Here is a 15,601-nt window from a genome sequence, read left to right as displayed (position 1 = left end):
TAGCTTCATAGTGAAGCTATATATTATCCTGGAGAATTTTTTTGTGCTGCCCTCATTCCTGACCTCTTTTTGAATGAGGCTCGTATATCTGCACAAACCCAGCAGCGAATTCTCCATCTGATTAGCACAGTGTTCCCGAATGTGATAGACTGAAAACAGCCCAAATCCAATGCTGCTGCGTAGCCCCCTGGGTGCAGGGCAATAACAATCAAGAAGAAGCCAGGTTAAAATGCACTGTTACTTCCTCTCCGTGGGCACAGTCTAGAAAACACAGCCAGAAAAGATTCTTGCCCTTTTAGTCTGTTTTATTCACTGGTTCTCTTTTCCCTGCTCTGATAACCAGCGTAGGATTGCCAGTGAGTCAGAACTGCAGCTAAGTTTAAGTCCGTGTGCAAATTCACGGGCAACCACAGATGTTGGCTGGTGCAGTTTTCAGATGTGAAGAACTCTCAGGCGAGAGTGTGAACTCAGGGTACTTTTTTGCTGAGCAATGATCTCCACCCACTGAAAATCAGGCCTCAGGGGAGCAATCTAGTGATTTCAGTATACTTAGGACATGCAATTAGATCCCCGAAGCAGAAGCTTTTAAAAGCAGGCCATAAAATGCCCATGTATCTTTATTAAGCCTATTTTCTAACTGGATGGAGAAACTTTTCTAGTAATTTTTAATTTTATAAAGTCTATTTTTTTTCCTCTAGGCCAAGGGGAAAAAAAATGTCTGGGCACCAAAAGCTTAGGTACAACAGTGTTATTTTTTCCTGTCTCTAAGTGATTAAATGCAATTTCATCCATTTAGTAATACTGTAATTGTGGTGGCATTAGCTAATGCCGGCAGAGAGAGACAAAGAAAAAAACGAAGTATAATGAGGTAACAATTTATTTTTAATCTTTCTCTAAGTTAAAAATTCCTAATACATTCAAATGAACAATAAAAATATTGCAACATTGTCTCCTGAAATGGAATTAGATTTTTATCCCAAAGCATTAGCAATTTCTTGTTGTTTCTCAAAGTCAGTTGCTAAGCCTGTTTTTTAAAGCTTCTTGGTGACTGGGTGTTACGGCAGAAATCAGACTTTAATCTTGTGGCTTTATTTCAAAGCTCACCGCCATAAGGAGGGGCAGTCAGGATGGGACGCTTGTCAGGGTCCTTGGTCAAGGCAAGGAGGGCCTCAGGGGCACCTCAGCACTGAGAACCACACTCCCTACACTCCCTGATGAGGAGGTATGGTAGGAAGAGTGAGGTTAATTTTCATTACGGCATCAAAATAAGTTCGAGTCCCTCTAAATTATTTTAGACTTGCTCCGAAGTTTACTGTCTGAAGTTTCTGTTGGTTGCTGGCATCTGAAAGCCGGGTTTTCTGTGACCGCTCAGGTCATTTCTAACGGAGGGTGGGGCAAAAATCTTTCCATGGCAGAACATCTCGCTGTATTATATAGTTTATCCCCTTCTTAGGCAACCAGGTATTGGGGATGCCATGTTAACAGTAGTAATGAATTTTTCAGTATCTCCCAGTAACCTTTGCTGCTCCCAAGTTGACTTAAAGGGCAATGAAGCAGAGTCTGGAATGCACATCACAGCGTTCTGCCTCCTGGCCCACCCTCCCCCTTCACCCCCACCCCCTCCCAACCAACAGCAGCCTCTGGTGTCCAAGAACCCCAAGAACCCTACCAAGGCACAAGCTTCCATTTCCCTCTGTGCAACTCGGGGCCAGAAGGCTTTTTTCCCCTCACCCAAGGAACAAAAAAGTTTCAACTGATAAAGATGCAAAGCAGGTTCGTTCTCCTGCTGCAGAATTCTCCTCCCATCTTAGAGTCTGTGGGTAATCTCAATTACAGATTGCAGTTTATTTGAATACTTTTGAGTTCTTTACGTTGGGGGGTTATTTGGACAAAATTTGGGGTAAACCAAAAGGAGCTCAGCATGAAAGCATTGATATTCAGAAAGGGCGTCGACCACAAATTAAAATCAAAAGAAAAAGAATCACCCAAATGACACGCACCTCTGTGCTTGCTTCCAAACTGATGAAGGAGAAGCAGTCAGCACTTTTGAATTCTGTTCCCCAGGGGACACTTCTTTACCTTGTCTTACCCTTTCTGGTATTCATTCTCTTATTTTTTTCCTTTTAGATCTGAATCTTTGACCTTATTACCTCAAGGTTAAGATAAACAAACCTCTGTACCCTCCCCCTCTTCTGTGCATGACCCTTCAGATCTTATTTTTAACATATTTGTTAAGCTGTTAGCCAGAAAAAGTTAAGTCATTTGACTGCATTTGGGTGCACTTTTGCATGTGGGCACATTTCTGCCCATATGACTTAGAAAACATGGAGATTCCATTTGAATTAAGTAAACTAAACTTTTGAAGCCATTGGCCAAATAAAGACCTCAGCTTTCTGCATTTTTCTACATGAGAACTTAACCTAATTTTTGAGAAAGAGCAACTGAGAAAACTTGAAATAACTAAGTGAAGATTATAGCGCTCCCCAAAATGGTGCCTGGTCATCGATAGCCACACTGTTTTATGCCTTTAGGAGGAAAAGACACTTCGAAATTTAGGAACCTGTCTAGAGGGAAAAGGGAAAGCAGATGGAAAAATGGGGAGAAAAACAGATTTTATTCGATTCACAGAGACATATAAAGTTTATAGGTATTTGTTTTAACGCCTCTGCCGGATATTTTCTCAACAATCTACCAGAAGATACTGTCTACTTTTTACCCCCCAAAATTATTATGGCAGTGTTGCCCATTTCCCAGCAGAAACTCAGTGCCAGCATCAGCAAGAGGAGGGAGGTGTGGTTGTAAGACTGTAAACTTTAAGGAAACACTCAGATAAGCAAAGAGATACTTATACACACGAGAAGCAGCCATTGTTCTTAAGGAGAACAGTGAAAGTAAAAGTTGGTAACTCAAGGACACAAAGACAAGTAAGTAAGTGCGTTATTTTGCAGCTAATATAATTATCTGTAGCGTGCATATTTCTATGCGTGCACGAAGTCCTTGTTTGCCATTTGGAAAACAACCCATTAAAACAATGTCCTCGGATTTACTTTTACCAGAAATGCTGTCCCTGTTTCCGTGCCTTGCAAAGTACAGTGTTAGTAGACAAGCCTTTGATAATCCAAGTAGAGAATGACTTAACAGCGCAGAAACGTATATGAAACACTTCTGTTCCTTGCCCCTTGAACTTTGGAGGAATGAAAATGTCTAGCACTCTCCACCTTCTTTTCTCTTCTGGAACTTGACCTGTAACTTAAATCCTCTTCCTCAGTGAAGTACCTGGCAGCCTGTCTTCTCGCAGCTTTAGTTACAATGCTATTCAGAGGACACACCATCCTAAGGAGACAGAAGGGCAGTGTGTTTCAGTAGAGGAGAGCATAGGCTGTTTTTAAAAAAAAGTACTGAAAATGGTCAAATGCTCTGCCCTTTCTCCTCTTCCTCCCCCTCCCTCTTGAAGGGGGAAGCTAATCAAGCTGGTGAACAGGAGGCCAGTGGCCCCAGGACGTCCTCCCCACATACCCCAGGGTTGTTGCCGCGGGGCCCTGACCAAGCAGAGGACATGTGTGGTCCCCTCTGTCGGTCAAGCTGTCTTCTAGCAGGTAGCTTGGTTGAAGGGTTTGCCCGAGGTCCGTCTCGGTAATAAGAACACACTTGCTATTTCTGGTCCAGTACAAAACGATGGAGAGAAACTTCAGAATTTGAAGACCTGAATCTTGGCTGCCTTCTTCGTCTCAAACAAGGCTGGGGAAAGAAGGAGAAGGGGGTGTGGGAGTCTCCTCATTTAGTGTTTACCGAACTTGGATGCTTGGCAAACGGGGAGCATCAAGCTAATTGTTCTTGAAGCAGGAAATCTGTAGTTGAGGAAGCAGGTGTTGTGGGATGATTACCATGTTTTAAAGTGACTGTATTAACTCTTTTGCTCTTTTGACTTTGACCCTGAAATAGTCAGTAAGCTTTTTGGAAGATGCTGTCCCTTTTATGTATGTGGACTACCTACTAAATCAGTTGGTTCTGAAGGAAGGAGAAAGCGCTTAAGTAAGCTTGAAACCAGATAGCATATGTGCACCAGTGTTGACAGTCTCCATTTTTCTTTCTTTTCTGTTTTTTTCTTATGTTTGGCCTTCAGCATTCCATACTTTCAGAAAACTTGTGACTAAGAGTGAATTCTTATTTTTCAAATTGTTTTCAGACATTTCATGTTCATGTAAACTTGGCTTATTGATTTCCTGATTTTTCTTTATTTTTTTGTTTTGTCCATTTTATTTTTAATCAGCTACATCAAATGGGTCTTTGGAGGGCCTGGATAACCAGGAGGGAGGGGTGTGCCAGACAAGAGCCATGAAGATCCTCATGAAAGTTGGACAAGGTAAAGACCATCTGCTGCTTCATGAAGCCACTGTAATCTGGTTCGGCCCCCAGCGAGTACGGCGCCGGTGCTGTTAATGCCTGCCTTCAATCCCTCGTAGCTTAGTTTTGAAAGCAGACCTTTCTCTGTACCTTGAGCCACTGACAGATTGCCTCAAGTCAATGTAACACACTTCTTTTATTGGAGATTCCTCTAAAAGTTAAGGTCAGCCAGGTACGATGTCCATTGCCATATAGTGTATATACGTATATATGCACTCTTTTTTCTTCTTAAAAACGAAAGGCCTCTTTGATTCAAAAGTTAAGATATCCAGAGTGAAAAGTAAGTTTCTGCCATTTTGCCCATTTCTGCATCTTACCTACAGAAGACTTTAGTTCACTGAGCCTTTTCACATACAGATAACCGATTGTGCAGAATTATTCTTCTAATTAGAAATTGGTATAGTAGTCAATCAACTTGCTCGTTTAAATTGAAATGTCATCTGCAATGCTCTGCCTGCCAAATGCAAGAATCCCTATAGTTTGCACAGATGGCCTCACAATCTAAACCTCTGAAATAACTAGTATAACCGTTTTGTTTTAAAAGGAAAATTATATTCTTGTATGTCACAGTACTTTGCATAAAGAATCTTACGTTCATTGCTATTTATGCCTCTTGAGATATATATCCAAAAGCTCCTAGAGCTAGATCTCATTAGACGCCTGGGCTGTAAGTAATCTATTCTTTCTCATATAGATGCAAGTTCCGCTGGGTCAACCAGGCATAATGATCCAACACGACGCCCAGAACTAGAAGCCGGTACAAATGGAAGAAGTTCAACAACAAGTCCCTTTGTCAAACCAAATCCAGGTATAGCAGCATGAGTGTGTGTGGATAGGTCTGTGTGCCCCGGGCGCCTTGGGTCCCAAGAGGTAGAACAGAGTCCGAGCACTTAGATACCACTTGGGTTAACTTGTAGTTCCTGGAGTCGGTAATCTTTGCTCTCAGTTGGTTGTCATTAATTACTCAGTCAGAACAAAATAACTCATTCCCACGAAAGGTTCACATTCAGAGGAGTAGAATTCATCAGATGTAGGTGCCAATTATGAGCACCACTCAGACCAAAGTTATTTTTATTGGTGACACTTAATCGTGCCGGTTGCAACACTAGTTTAGAGCTGATGTTAATGTATATATAATTAATGTTCTAATCCCTCCTCTAATTATATCTAATCCACAAAGAGCCCGATTGATCCGCTTTCTACATTTTAGGTGGCAGCATCTTGAAATATTGCATAATGCCACATTTTTCAGGTGGTTATACCGCTGAAATTTTTTTTCACATTTTCAGTGTAAAATAAAATACCAGACGGATCCTGGGCCACAGTTTAGAATACCAGAGAAAGTTGGCTGTCATTTAACTTCATTTTCTTAACAGTCCTTGAACAGATAGCTACGTATTTGTTTGCACGCTAATGAAATTTTTATGTGGCGGTTGCTGGGCAGACCTCCGCCGTTTTGTACCCGGGGTCTGTGCGCCTGGTTGGTAGTCGTGTGAGTTTAGCACCTGCAGCGATATCCCCCCCCCTCTCCAAGCGTCAAGGAGGAAAGTTGTTATTTCTAACTTTCAATGACAAGATGTGTCAAATTCTTGTGACAAACTGATAAATGGATCATATAATGATGCCAGGCGATTTTTTTTTTTCGTGCTTAACATTTGGGTTGGCAGCCTGTTCAGTGTGAGAGTTTCTGCCACCTTCCAAATATATTTTAGGTGTAAATCAAATAATACAAACGAGGTAGGAGTTGAGCGTTTTCCCAGGCCCCAGCAGTCCGGGCGTGCTCGGGCCGCGGTGCCTGTCTGTTCAGAGTGCAGGCGGTTTGAGATTCCCACGGAGCCAGCGCCCAGGGAGGAAGGCGGGAGAGCAAGGGGCCGCTTCCTGCGTGTGTCCCCGCCCGTTCCCGCCGTGGAGGGACCGTGGCGCGTGTGGCTGCGAGGCGCCAGCAAGGCCCACCCAGGGTCAACTGTCCTGACGTGGGGGCTGCGCAGCCCTCGGCTCTGGCGCGGGCGGGTGGCTGCCTGTGCGTTTGGGGTGGCTTGGCTCCCCGCCGGCCGCGCCTGGGGCCCCGCAGTGACCCTTCTGCCCCTTGTGTCTCCCCGCCTGGCAGGGTCAAGCACGGATGGCAGCAGCGCCGGACATTCCGGGAACAATATCCTCGGTTCCGAAGTGGCCTTATTCGCAGGGATTGCTTCAGGATGCATCATCTTCATCGTCATCATCATCACGCTGGTGGTCCTCCTGCTCAAGTACCGGCGGAGGCACAGGAAGCACTCGCCGCAGCACACGGCCACGCTGTCGCTCAGCACGCTGGCCACCCCCAAGCGCGGCGGCAACAACAACGGCTCGGAGCCCAGTGACATTATCATCCCGCTGCGGACTGCGGACAGTGTGTTCTGCCCCCACTACGAGAAGGTCAGCGGGGACTACGGGCACCCCGTGTACATAGTCCAGGAGATGCCCCCCCAGAGCCCGGCCAACATTTACTACAAGGTCTGAGACTCGGCGGTGCCTTGGCTTTCCCGGAGGAAACTTCCTGACCCGCTGCCGCCCGAGGAGGGTTTGATGACCCCCTGTGCCTCGACTGGACTGGAGCACAGCGGGGGAGCGGGAACGCCGCTTCTCGGAAGAGCCCCGTTGAGTTGGACAGCTTACCTCGTCTGTAGCGCCCCGGCCGTGGTGGAGACAGACGCTCGCCGGCAGCCGGGAGCCGGGCGCAGGGCGGGGGCCCGCTGCGACTGCAGCGCTCGCCTCCCACCCCTCCACCTCCAAGCCATGTGCGGCACTCAGGCCTGCGGGGAGCCGAGGGAGATGGAGCGCCTGGACGGGGGGAGCCGGGCGAGGCGTGGGAGCCTCCCGGGCAGGTGTCCCGGGCCGCCGTGCCCGGAAATGCGGTCTCTGCCTCGGGCGGCCCTCCCGAGGAGCGTCCGGACTTGACACACAGACCTCGGGCTGGGGGAGGCTTGCAAGAGGTCCAGCTTCCAGTCCTCACCGTGGCACCCCCCCACACACACACCCCCTGCCGTTCTCTGGCTCCCCCTCCACACTCTGCATCACTGCTGGAACACTCACGTTGGGGGGGTCTCCTGCTCCACGCACCTGCAACCACAGCTACAGCGGAATGGGTAATATGCTTCTCGAAGTTGTGTTTGCTAATAAGGAGCCTTGCAGCCAGACGCCAGGCTGGGCTGGCAGCCGTGGAAGACGAGGAGTTCGTGGAAGGGGGCGGGCCAGGGAAAAGGGCTGTCTGCAAATGCAGTTCAACGCCGCTGCCTCCGAAGCAGAGTCGGGTGGGGGAGAACCCAATTAGGTAGCACAGCACTTTGGTTTGGCTGAGATTTTAAGAGGCAAGTAGGAGACGCAACAACACCACTCGCAGTGGAGGAGGGTGCCTTTGAAGGAATCCGCTCTGATCACATGGCAACGTGCAGGAAAACCAGAGTCCCTCTTGGCTGGGGAGAACAAAGGGGCATTGCTGGGAGAGGAACAGGCCAGGAGGGAAGGGGGCAGTGGGCCGCTGATGACAGATTTGGGCAGGACTGTTGTGGTACTGGCAATAAGATGTACAGCTTCGAAGCTGTAGGAGAGTCGGTCTGCTTTGGATGATGTTTAAAGCAGACTCAGCTGCTATACTGATCACATTTTATTAAACACAGGGAAAGCATTTAGGAGAATAGCAGAGAGCCAAATCTGACCTAGAAGTTGAAAAGCCAAAGGTCAAACAGGCTGTAATTCCATCATCATTGATGTTATTGAGGAATTCTCTTATATAAAAGGTAGGTCAGATTCCCCGCCCCCTCCCCCCCCAGTGCACCTGCCCCGCCCCCCTCCCCCCTGGAGCCTCCCCGACACTTTGGTTTTGGGAGGTGCTGTGCTGGCCCAGGGAGGGCTACTGAGCGAGGCCACAGCGCGGCTGCTCTGTGTCTAGGTGAAGCACACGGCGAACCTCTTCGAGTCCTTAAGCCGGAAATCGATGATGTCAAGGGGGAGAAGGAAGATAGCACGTATTTATAATAGGTATAGAGAACACAAGGGGTAGAAAGTGAAAGATTTTTACTAATATATATTTTAAGATTGCACACAAATCACACCAGAGGATGTGAAATTCACTCGTGGCAATTGCGTGGTCCCAACGCTCAGTGCTTAAAAAAGAAAAATTGGACAGCTACTTCTGGGAAAAACATCATCACTCCCCAAATAACAATAACGAGAGTAAATACAAAAATAACCCAGTCCTCTGAAGGCATCTCACGGAACCTAGACTAGGAAATGCAAGCCCCAAACACCAGGAAATGGACGTGACCGCACCATATATTGAACAGTGGCAAGATGTCCGGGCATTTCTTCTCTGTGTCGTGTTTCCCCTTGCCTTACGGCTCAAGTGTTCGCTGACACCCACCGGGTCACGTGGAGGGGCTGTGGCGGCAAGTTCAGCTCCGGCCCCCTCCGCTCTTCCCCCTCCCCCTCCCAGGCCCTTCGTCCCCTCCCTTCTGGGAAACAAAACGAGTAAACAGGAAACCTACTTTTTATGTGCTATGCAAAATAGACATCTTTAACATAGTCCCGTTACCATGGTAACACTTTGCTTTCTGCATTGGGAGGAAAAAGAAATGTAGCAACAGCATTTTAAGGTTCTCAAACCTCCAGTAAATACCTGCAAAAATGAGTTGTCACAGAAAATTATTCCTTCTCTATTTCCTGAACCTGAAAATGATGTTGGTCCAAAGTGCGTGTGTGTATGTGTGAGTGGGTGAGTGGTATACATGTGTACATATATGTATAATATATATCTGCAGTATATATTATATATATCATAGGTCTGTGGAGGGTTGTCATGGCGACCAGCCACAGTACATATGTGATTCTTTCCAGCACCCTACCCTCTCCTTTACGTGCATCCATACAAGATTTTCTTGTGAGCCATCAAAAATTAACCTTTAGGATGGGGGAGAGGGGCAAGGGGAAAAATGGGAAATGGTCTGATTTTAATGAAATCAAATGTGTGTCTCATCGGTTGGCTACATTTTGGTTCTATGCTAAACTGTGAAATCAGATGAGTTGATGAAGAGTTACCTGCAACCAATTGAAAAGTGTTCTGTGCGTCTGTTTTGTGTCTGGTGCAGAATATGACAATCTACCAACGGTCCCTTTATTTGAAGTTGGTTCAGCTTTGGAAAAGTTACTGTAAATGCCTTGCTTGTATTATCATCCCTAGTCACCTGACTTTGGAATTTGCACCATAATGTTTAAGTGAAGATGCTGTAAATAGGTTCAGATTTTACTGTATATGGATTTGGGGTGTTACAGTAGCCTTATTCACCTTTTTAATAAAAATACACATGGAAACAAGACAGAAATGGCTTTTCTTACCCAGATTGTGTATATAGAGCAATGTTGGTTTTTTATAAAGTCTAAGCAAGATGTTTTGTATAAAATCTGAATTTTGCAATGTATTTAGCTACAGCTTGTTAAACGGCAGTGTCATTCCCCCCTTTGCACTGTAATGAGGAAAAAATGGTATAAAAGGTTGCCAAATTGCTGCATATTTGTGCCGTAATTATGTACCATGGATATTTATTTAAAATTTCGTTGTCCAATTTGTAAGTAACACAGTATTATGCTTGAGTTATAAATATTTTTTCTTTATTCGTTTTGTTTTAATAGCCTGTGCTAGGTTTTCAGTCCGCTTTACTTCCACGTTGCAGTCAGCCCCCAGAAACGAAACCCGTGAGGTCACATTCCACGTCTGTTTCAAACTGAATTTGTTCTTAAAAAAATAAAATATTTTTTTCCTATGGAAAAAGTGCCTTCAAAGTTTTTTCCTTTCCCTCTTTTTTTCTTTTCTTTTTTCTTTCCTTTTTGCTTGTTATTTTAATTTGCTTCTCTACTCTGTTTTCTCTATAATTACGGTTATCCGGGACCTTCTGCCCATGGGCATTTTTGTGCCCATTTTTCAAATCAGGGCATGCACGTAATGTGATTGTTAATCTCGCAAAGGGCCACGAAGCCCATTGGTTTCCCCATAAAACTCGAACTCACATTTCACAAATATTTTATCGTAAGGTTTCATCAAGTCCTAAGTAAGCGTCCTAACCAGAAAGCATCTCTAGTTTCACCTGGATCACACCGTCTGAGCCGTGACCTCATTCAGGTGAGAGAGGAAAAGGAAGGAGACGCACTTCTGTTATCTCAACACTTAATTCCAGATTGATCCAGTTTCCATTCAAGCAGAGCAGTTTGCCGTAGACCGCTTCGTTGTTCTTCATGGAATAATCCCAGGAGGAAGGAAAAAAGTCCAATGTTCTCTGTCAAACTTTAACACTGATGAGATCATCCTTAGGAGGGAGGTACTTCAGGTGTGGTGGGGTTGAGAAAGGCCCCCAACCCAGGAGCCAGATGCTCCAGGCCAGACTGACTTGCTGCAGAGTACAGCCCCAGCCAGGTGAAGAATTGGTAGGTTTCAACCCCACCCCCACCCCTCACCCCAGAGGTTCCCATGAAAGGCTGGTTTTAGAAGCAGAGATCTCGGTGGCATCTTCCTGACGTACTTGTCCTAAAGAAAGGTTGGTGGAATAAATGCTTTCCTTACAAAAAAAAAAAAAAAAAAAATTCTCCAGGAGCCCACAGTTTCAGGTGATGCCAGAATGATAGCTCCGTCTGCGCCATCTCTTTATTCCGAGGCACCTAACCGCCCCATCACTGCAAATCCAAGTCCCAGGGCACAATTTACAGCCCAGTGACTAAGCGGGATGCTCCACCCTCTGTACCATTTCGCTAATGAGCAGTCCAGCCCAGAACAAAAGCACAACAGCCAAGGATTGCATTTTCAACGGACACGGCCACCTTTATTGCAATTTAAATGACCAAAGACACCGTGTCATTGTTCCCACCTGGTGTTTGAAACTAAGCTGTCCAAACTGGGCAGGCCAAACTCCAGGAAGAAATAAAGTGAAAACTGGCGAGAAGGAAACTTACAGAAACTTCTCGCAGAGTTTGTCACAGGCAGATGCTCTTATTTCTCTGTCTGAAGGGTCAGCCTGCTCCTGCAGTCACTGTGTCACGTACTCTCCCCTCCCGCTGCTGTCCACTCCTCTCTAATGTCACTGTCCTTGTCAGCAAAACAGTTGCCTGTTCAAACCCTGGGAGAAAGTTTCCCAGTGGAAAGGAGAAAAAAAAAATATGTGTATATATATATATATCAGTACTAGTTGTCATGCACCTTGCTGTCAGTCTCTGGAGCCAACCCAGAGAAGGATCAGTCAAAGGCAAAAACAACCCAGAGGAGGAAAAGTCACTTCCCTAATGGGTGTTCAAAAGGATGATTACCCTCCTCTTGGCTTCGGTGGCAAATAGGTCTTCAGGTGGCTCAAAAGGACACATAATTGCTACTGTGCAAAAGACACTAATCTGGGTGTTCTGCTTTTTTGTTTCCAGTTGATTTGGGATGATGTTTGTGGGTATTTACACTACAAATGTACTTGAAGACAAAATAATCAGTGTTGTAACGGAAGAGTCTTGCCTATTCTACTCGGTTTTCTGGGTAGGGAGGGCATTTATCAGTGACAGGGGAGAGATTAAAATAATACACTTATTTGTGGGGCACCTGGGTGGCTCAGTCGTTAAGCATCTGCCTTCAGCTCAGGTCATGATCCCAGGGTCCTGGGATTGAGCCCCGCATCGGACTCCCAGCTCCGCGGCAGAAGGCTGCTTCTCCCACTCCCCCTGCTTGTGTTCCCTCTCTTGCTGTCTCACTCTGTCAAATAAATAAATAAAATCTTTTTTTAAAAAAGTATATACTTGTTTGTAATAAAACATAGCACACCAGATTGATGAATCAATTTTTTAGTGATGAAACTCTGCCCCAGAAGCTCAAGATGCATTCACCTCAAGATTTTTATGCTGTGATGCATTGATTAATGAAGCCTCTTCAAAACAATTCTCCACATGAAGTTAATTATATTTTAAAAAACAACCAAGACCCTCATTAAAAAAAAAAGTGCCCATATATAAGGACACCGCGCAAGGGAAATCATACCAACCCAGTTTATGACCAATCATAGATCGCCGCTGAATGTGTTAAACGCAGGGAAGGTGAGACCTCGCTCACAGCTCTCTCTCTGCCACCCATGGCTCTGTGGTCTCTCTGCACATCCCATCCAGTTCTGTGCCTTGGGGCCCTTAACGGGAGAGGGTAGGACTCCAACACATTGAAGGTTGCTTTCAACTTCGGCAGGATTTGAAGCAAACCCCCGCCTTTCAAACTGTACAAAAGTGCCTTCATGTCAGCTGCTCTTTATCCCGGCTTCCCTGGGGGGACAAGCTCTGAAGACCTACAGTGGTTCACAGTCACACCCCACCCCCTCTGGGCTGCACTTGACCATCTCCCCACTGCCTCCAACAAGATCCCACATGGGGCCCCGGGCTCTGCTGCTCGCCACCCCTTCCTGGCATGGAAAGAAAATTCAAAAAATCCAATAACTAGCAATGTATACATACCGGTAGAACGGGAAGCCGCGCTCTTGTGGTTTCGGCCTTTTATTCCTAATCGTCAAGTAGATCTTTTTTCTTTATTTACAGACATGTTTGGGTCACGGTAAGCAGACCCCCAACTTCTATTTAAATACCTCATAGTATTTAAATAGGGACCAGGCAAGGGGTAAGGTGTGGGTGGCGGTCTCTTCCACCAGCTAAGGGAGCCCACCTTCGCTTCATCTTCCTCGTAGACTTGAGACTCACTTGCTTCGTATTTGATTCTTTCCATGCTGGGATCTAGAACACATCCCTGTTATGTATGCCTCCTGTATTACTTATACTTCTGCTTCTGTTGTCTGTGGCAAAGAATGGTATGACTGGAGAAACATCTTTTAATTGCTAATAGAGCTATTATTTCCCAAGTGCCATTCATACCTAATAAAATGACTGGAGTTTTTTGTGTTTTGTTTTTAAAGCCATGGTGACTCTCTCTTAAAAAGTCCCGGAACAGTAGGGGAGATAAATGTCATAAAAAAAAATTGCTTAAAATCAACTGAAATCTTAAGCAAAACCCAACAAGATTGCTCTTCAGGTGTATCATCTGTGTTCAGTGGCTTTGTTAACGCAACCTTACAGGAAGACCAAAAAAAAGCGGTAGACATTAATGTCTAGTTCTAAGCTCCAGCAAGTGGGGAAAATTAAAACGAAACAAAACAGGAGGGGGGTCCTGGCTTGCTACATCTTTCACTTGGGTCCCTGAGTATCTGGTCTCTTGGTGCTTTATCATCTGGCTACTTCTGCTTATGACTCAAGATGCTGAGAACGATGTGAGAGGCTTCAATAAACATAGCTCCCAGTTTCTAAGTTGTACATGTGTAACTTAGTGCAGTTCGGATTCCTTTATATCCTTGTGATGAAGCGTCATTGACTCTGAGAGAAAGCCCACAACCCGGGAGAGCCGGGGCGCCTCAGTCTGGGCTCCTGGCTCCTGGCAGGTCCCCCGGCCGACCACACCGCTGCCCCTCCACCGAGGCCAACCGTCGGAATGTGGGCACTTCCTATGCTTTGACTCAATTGTACGTGCCTGGTTTTGAAGTGCAGCTTATAAAAACACAACGAGTCAGCAAATAGTATCTGTCTAGCTCTTCCGCGGTGAACGCGCACAGGTTAGGAAGAGGGTGCGGACCGCGGGCAGGAAGAAGATGGTGGACGCCATCCTCAGCGGGAGTCTTTTCCTCAGACTGGGCCGAGACACTAACCAGGAGCCCACACCAGCGGACTCATGCTTATCCACAAGCCTCGAAGCTCCTGCCCAGTAAACACACACACAGTTTGTATCCCACGTGCATCTAGTTAGTACTGCATGTATGGCCGGCAGTGTGCTAGGTACGGGGGGCCGGACGACATGGAAGACAAAATCCCTCCTTATGGGGAGCCCAGAGTCCACTCAGCAGCCCTGCTCTTTCACGAATAGCAATGACACATCTCACACGTGTGTAGGAAAGGAAGGAATAACGATTCTAACGACTGTATGTTTTATTCCGGGAGCATCTTCCTAAAAAGTATTAGTGTGTTAGTAGACTTTTTTTCATCCACCTGTCTCTTCTGTTCGTGCGGGTTAAATTTCTTTCCTTTTCAATCTTTCATTACATATAGGCCAACTGGCTGGTTAGGATGCTAAATTTAGTGTAACTGCTCTTCCAAACATCTAAGGAGTTTGCCTTAAGTGCCTGCCTCTGGCCTTAAAGGGCAAATCAAAACATTTCCAATTGGTTTCCAGCCCACATTACAATGTGTATGTGTATTTGAAAGACCGTTTCTTGGCTATAATTGGTAGGTTTCTTGTAGCCAGTTCTGAGGAAAGAATGGCAGAGAGCTCTACGTCTGCTAGCAGCAGTTAGCACTGAGCTCAAAAACAGTAGGGAAAAAAAAAATGAAGTCTGAGCATGTGGGGTGGTTGCCAGAGTGACCTACAAGTTACGTGCAACGTAAGCGTCTCAGACGAGCAGATGCGGGGCTGCTCCTGAAGAAGCCCGGGTCTCTCCCTTTCAAGTGTCCTACTCGAGAAGGGGGGGAGGAGAGATAAGAAGCTCCTATCAACTCCCTTAAATATTTTAGATAAAAATAATGACCATGTTAATCTCACTTGAATGAGCCCGAATTTATTCCTCCCGTCCTGCTAGCCAAGGGTCAGGAAAAGACTAGAACACACCATTTTCCGGGAGCGTGTGTGTCAGTGATTCATACTGTATGTAGCAGTCACGTGTGGGTCTATGAGAAACGTCTCCGAGCCGTGGTCGAAGAACCGTTCCCCATTTCCAAGGAGGAAGCGAAGATTCACTGTGGCAGACAATGGCAAGCACACCTTGGTGGCTCCTTCTCTCAGGCTCCCTCACCGCCCTGCGCGGGGTCTGGGTTTTGGTTGCAGGGAACTGGGGAGTGTGGGAAATGGATCAGAGACTGTGCATAAAGCAGTGAGCAGGACTCATAAACTTTTGTGTGTGGTGACCATTCCCGACACAGGGAGAGACAGACGCAGCGGGAATAGCAGCCTACCTCACCTCCCGAAGAATGACCTGCAGGGACATACTTTCTCCCTGAGTCACCACCACCTCCAGGACTCACGAGAGAAGGGATTCGAGTCACATGGCTTTTCATCCCCCCTGTGCATTGTGTTTTAAGAGTCTCGTTGATGCTGACTTTAACAACAGATTTCGGAAAAGTGCTT

At 46.1% G+C, this 15,601-nt stretch overlaps 1 protein-coding gene across 1 annotated transcript in view; it reads left to right on the top strand.

Moving 5' to 3' along the window:
- Positions 1 to 8,196, top strand: part of EFNB2 (ephrin B2) — a 41,452-nt gene extending 33,256 nt beyond the window's left edge. Inside the window, exons 3-5 of the mRNA XM_028111996.2 lie at positions 4,271 to 4,363; positions 5,099 to 5,212; positions 6,512 to 8,196. Coding sequence (XP_027967797.1) covers positions 4,271 to 4,363; positions 5,099 to 5,212; positions 6,512 to 6,900 — 596 coding nt within the window. The 3' untranslated portion in view covers positions 6,901 to 8,196. The remainder of the gene's footprint in view (positions 1 to 4,270; positions 4,364 to 5,098; positions 5,213 to 6,511) is intronic.
- The last annotated feature ends 7,405 nt before the right edge of the window (positions 8,197 to 15,601 follow it).

The sequence above is a fragment of the Eumetopias jubatus genome, unplaced genomic scaffold (assembly GCF_037043125.1).
Source record: "Eumetopias jubatus isolate StellerSeaLion01/CBP00866 unplaced genomic scaffold, mEumJub1_p1.0 scaffold_3, whole genome shotgun sequence".
NCBI lineage: Eukaryota > Metazoa > Chordata > Mammalia > Carnivora > Otariidae > Eumetopias > Eumetopias jubatus.
This window is presented reverse-complemented; position numbering and strand designations above follow the sequence as displayed.